The 5227-nt window shown below is 33.3% G+C and overlaps 1 protein-coding gene across 1 annotated transcript; it reads left to right on the top strand.

Moving 5' to 3' along the window:
- Positions 1-769: 769 nt before the first annotated feature.
- Positions 770-4714, top strand: LOC139846765 (methionine gamma-lyase-like). The gene is made up of 3 exons (XM_071836279.1): positions 770-1106; positions 1232-1756; positions 3881-4714. The coding sequence occupies exons 1-3, from the start codon at positions 848-850 to the stop codon at positions 4456-4458; spliced, it is 1362 nt and encodes a 453-aa protein (XP_071692380.1). The 5' UTR covers positions 770-847; the 3' UTR covers positions 4459-4714.
- Positions 4715-5227: the final 513 nt, after the last annotated feature.

Raw genomic sequence — 5227 nt, 5'->3', positions numbered from 1 at the left:
ATTTTTATCTTATTTTATTCATTTATTTATATTTATTTTATTTTATTCTTTTTTGGCCGGAGTTCCTCACGGAAGCAATTTCTCTATTTCAGGGTAGAGAGATTGCTTCCTTGAGGACCTTCGGCCAAAAAAATAATAAAATAATAAATTAAACAAAATAAATATAAAAAAATAAAAATTAGACGTCATGGAAATGGTAGAATTAAATTTCTAACAAACCAAATACCAATTATGCACCTTTACGGTTGACATCCACGTATATAAGTAAGTACGGTGTAATTGTTATTTATTTCCCTAAAATGTCGTTCTCGCTTGACTTAATTACGCCCCTGGTCCCTAAAGTATTTTTGTTTCATCCTTGTCCTTAAAGTATTTTTGTTTCATCTTTGTCCCTAAAGTATTTTTGTTTCATCCTAACCCTTAAAATAATGATATGGTTTCATTTAGGTCCTCATGGTTAACTGCCGTTAACTCAATCCATTAACTGAGACCTAAATGAAACTATATCATAACTTTAAGGGTTATGATGAAAAAAATAAAACTTTAGTGACAAGAGCTTAACGTGTTTGTTTCCCTATCTGATTGATACTTCTCCGTGTGTCTCATGTGATTGTTTCGTTTTCAGTGCTAACATTATTTTTTTCAAAGTCGAAAATAGTGTCACATTTTGTAACATATTTGGAGAAACAAATTTAAAACGTGACCAACTGTATACCATTCAATAACATTTTACATTCAAACCAAAAAAATAAAGCACACTCACAAATCCCCTATAAAACCATCCCTTCATTCCACATTCTTTCATCACCAAAATTCACCTCCTCAATCCTCTAATCAATTTCTTTCAATGGCGGAAACTATCCAAAACAACACCACCCTTTCCTCTCCTTCAAAAAAACGGTTAGTTCCCGACGATAACAACAACAACGACGATTTCGTCGCCAAAAAACAACCCCCAACTACCAAATCAACTTGGGTGGACCCCGTTTCCGCTTTAGCCAATGCTCGCCATGAATTTGGCGAACACGGCGGCGTTAATATGTCCATCGAAGCTTCCGCCACTTTCACGGTCATGGAACCCGAAACCCTCGGCCGCATGTTTGCTGGTACTCACCATTTTTTCATTAAATATTATTGCTATTGTACAATTTTATAACCGTCGCATTAAATTAAATATATATATAAGTTGTCATACTTTTTTTGTTTAAAATTATTACTTTGTTTGGATCAGGTGAGTTAGGGGCGGATCGTGATTTTTTCATCTACAGCCGACATTTCAATCCGACAGTACTAAACCTCGGACGACAGATGGCGGCGCTAGAAGGAACTGAAGCGGCATACTGTACGGCAAGTGGGATGTCAGCAATCTCATCAGTTCTGTTACAGTTAGTTAGTAGCGGTGATCAAATAGTTGCGTCACAAACCCTGTACGGTGGAACTCACGCGCTTTTAACCCACTTTCTCCCAAGGTCATCCAACATAACGACGTCGTTTGTTGATATTCGAGATCTAGTGAAAGTGAGTGAAGCGATAGTTGAAGGACGTACAAAAGTGTTGTATTTTGAGTCGATGTCGAATCCGACACTGACGGTAGCGAATATTCCGGAACTTTCGAGGATTGCTCATGAGAAAGGTGTGACTGTTGTTGTTGATAATACGTTTGCTCCCATGGTTGTTTCGCCAGCGAGGCTTGGTGCTGACGTGGTGGTTCATAGTATCTCGAAGTATATTAGTGGTGGGGCCGACATAATTGCTGGTATGATTTTTTTTTTGGCTGTGCTTATCTTGATTTCTTACGCGTGTTATTATATGATAGTAACTGTTAATAGTTTGTGGTTATAATCATATTTATCAAATTTTGATTTTGAACATGATTATGGTAGAATTTTAATGTATCAATCAATGTATCATTATTGCTTATTATCGAAAAGATCTTGCATTTTAATTTAGTTATTAATTATTAATTATTAACTAGTAATATTAATATTAATTATTGATATTAGTATTAATTATTACTTATTAATTATGAAATTCTTAAAAATTAATTGACGGCATTAGTTTTTTCTTTTAGTTGCAAAGCTACTTAGAAGTGCCAAGAGAATTCTTATTCTTATTTTAGATAATAGATCGATGATGGATATGTTTGTCAAAATTAGCCGGTAACTTTTATCTTTTAATTGGGAGATATCAAGCTGATATCTGTTAGATTTTAGATTTTAATATATATTTTGATGTTCGGTAGAGTAGCCGAATCTATTAAATAAAGAATGAAATAACAAAACTAGAAGCTAAAAGCTAAATGCTAATTTTATTAGTTTTTAGCTGTTAGTTTTCACCCCTGTCTAAAAGTTTAAACTCATTTAACCAAACAAAGTTTTTAATTAAATATGAGAGTTTTCGTAAAAGTTAGCTCATAAAAGCTCCGTGCCAAACATATAGATAAAAGATTGATAATTGATAATCCAGAACGTTCTCAATCAAACTTCACCGATTGATCAAAATTTTAGGACATATATTAAATTTGTTTGGTCATATTGTTAAGTTGCACATACATGCTATGTTTGGCGCACAGCTTTTATGAGCTTTTTGAAGCTTTTAACTTTTAGCTTCTATGAAAAAATTCCTATTTAATAAAAAGTCCCGTTTGATTAAACGAGTTTAAAGCTTTTAGACTGATGGAAAAAGCTAAAAGCTACTAGAAGTAGCGTTTAGCTTTTAGCTTCTAGTTTTTTGTCATTTTACTATTTAAATAACAGATTCACCTCCTCTCCCAAACACCCATATATATTTAAAAAACCAAAAGCTACTAGCTAAAAGTTAAAAGCCATCGGCTAGTTTTGCCAAACATACCTATAGGAAAAGATTCACATGTCAGTATATGTTGTGACATTGTGATTTTGGTTACATGTACTTATGATTCACTTAAGGTCGTATCCAATTTTATGCTATAAAAACACATTTTCTTTCAAATTTGAAGTTTAGAGTTAAAATATTTTCGTCGATCATGTTTCATATTTGGAGAAAATTTCTAGAATCTAGTAAAGAATACTTCAAATATGACGCATGACTATCCATCCTAAATATTTCGAATAATATAGTTTATTGGTAATCTTAAATGAATAAATTATTAATTAGTCAGTCCAAGGTGTTTGGAATTTGTTATTTTGAGCATATCGGTGTAAAACAAATGGTTTTTGATGTTTAGAGATGCTTAAGTAATTTTCCTTTTTACATTTTTGAAGTTGGAAATTCAGAGATATGGTAGATGTCCTAGTAATTCTTAAGCTTTACATGGACGAAGCATTATTTGGGCCTAAATTATTCACAGTGTAGATGTTATTTTTCTTTGTGTTCTATTTCCTTTAAAAAAATGTTCTTGTGGTTAAAAGGGGAAGAAAGTGGGGGGTGGCAATCCCCCTATCATAGGACAATTACTTTTAACCAAGTTTTTTTTTTTTTTTTTGGGCGATTGGGCAAAGAAGAAGCAGAGTTCATGTGACTATTAAGCAGTGTTCTTCCATAATAATAGGTATCACATGTCACATGTAAACTACATGTAAGTGCACTTTTATTTTTGGTGTCTCTCATGAGTCATGAGTCATATCACAAATGGGTATGGGTAGATGATGCTTACATAATTACATACAGCCAAATTAGGAAAATGACTTCATATTGATTTGAAGTTCCATGTGAGGAGTCTGTCCTATTCTGTGCAGCTTTATATGTATGTGTACAAAATTATTATTTAAATATACTAAATAGAAAAAGTATATTTGGAACTTAATGATAAAAATAATGAAATTCTGATGTCGTGATTCTATCAGGCAATCAAAGAGTATATTCTGTCATATTTAAATGGAATGTTACTCTTGTATCACAGGGGCTGTTTGTGGACCAGCTAGTCTTGTGAACTCACTTATGGACCTTCACCAAGGGGCCCTGATGTTACTAGGCCCAACAATGAATGCCAAAGTTGCGTTCGAGTTGTCCGAAAGGATCCCACATTTGGGCCTCCGGGTCAAAGAGCATTGTCATCGGGCTTTGGTTTATGCGCAAAGAATGAAGAAAATGGGACTCAAGGTCATCTATCCGGGCCTAGAAGACCACCCGGATCACGAACTTTTAAAGTCCATTGCAAACAAGGACTATGGCTATGGTGGGATGCTATGTTTGGACATGGGAACTGAAGCTAGGGCTAATAAGCTGATGAACCTCTTGCAGAACCAGACTCAATTTGGGCTCATGGCGGTTAGTTTGGGCTACTATGAGACCCTTATGTCTTGTTCGGGTAGTAGCACGAGTAGTGAATTGAACGAAGAGGAGCAGGCATTGGCCGGTATTTCACCTGGTTTGGTTCGGATGTCTGTTGGTTACAGTGGGACCATGGAACAAAGGTGGGGCCAGTTTGAGAAGGCGCTCTCGAAGCTTCAAGATTCAGGATTGTTATCAAAGAATTAAATTCTTATGTGAATGTAAACAAACCTTGGTTGGTTCTTAATCATGCTACTGTTGCTTCATGTTGGACTGTATTTATGTTTATCACTTTTGGACATTTCAGTTTTTAAGTGTCTTGAATTAATGGGTTTATTTGCCTTTTCCATTTGTATATGTTTTAATTATATGCATTGTAAATTGTAATGTTGGAATGGTTACTTAGTTGTGACCATTCTGTTTGGCATTAATCATCAATAACATAAGTTGTTTGTTGTTACTATGTGATAATTTCACTGATTAATCATCAATAACAAAAGTTGTTGGTTAGTATTATGTGATCATTTCACTTGTTAGTTGTTTGTTCATTGTTGTTGTAATTAGTTGTAGGTTAATTATCCCAATCTGGCTGTCTCATATGAATCGGTGAATAAATACTAACAAACTTAGATATGTCACAGTTAAAACCTAATTAATCTTTGAATCGCTTCTAATTTATATTTTTGTTTTTTTCTATAAAAAGAAAAAGTTAGGCTGATTTTATGGTTATATGAAACATTCATTTAAAATTCCCTTTCCAGAGTAATAAATGGATTGAAATTTTATAGTCATTCATTTTAAAAATACAAAATTACAATTTAATTTTAATGATTCGATAATCATAACTAGAATTTTCTTTATCTGTAGTCTTTAATGCTAACTTTAAGATATTAAGATATGCATTGTTTTATTGTTCTTTGTGATAATAACTAACTTTAATAACCAAATCACCAGTAGCTTGATGTAATATTAATTA

This window comes from Rutidosis leptorrhynchoides, chromosome 5, assembly GCF_046630445.1.
Source record: "Rutidosis leptorrhynchoides isolate AG116_Rl617_1_P2 chromosome 5, CSIRO_AGI_Rlap_v1, whole genome shotgun sequence".
NCBI lineage: Eukaryota > Viridiplantae > Streptophyta > Magnoliopsida > Asterales > Asteraceae > Rutidosis > Rutidosis leptorrhynchoides.
This window is presented reverse-complemented; position numbering and strand designations above follow the sequence as displayed.

Bases quoted from the DNA above. Each gene is read 5' to 3' on its own strand.
- LOC139846765 (XM_071836279.1), top strand. From the start codon at position 848: ATGGCGGAAACTATCCAAAACAACACCACCCTTTCCTCTCCTTCAAAA. The intron at 1,107-1,231 runs GTACTCACCATT...TGTTTGGATCAG, and splicing joins CCTCGGCCGCATGTTTGCTG to GTGAGTTAGGGGCGGATCGT. The intron at 1,757-3,880 runs GTATGATTTTTT...CTTGTATCACAG, and splicing joins TGGGGCCGACATAATTGCTG to GGGCTGTTTGTGGACCAGCT.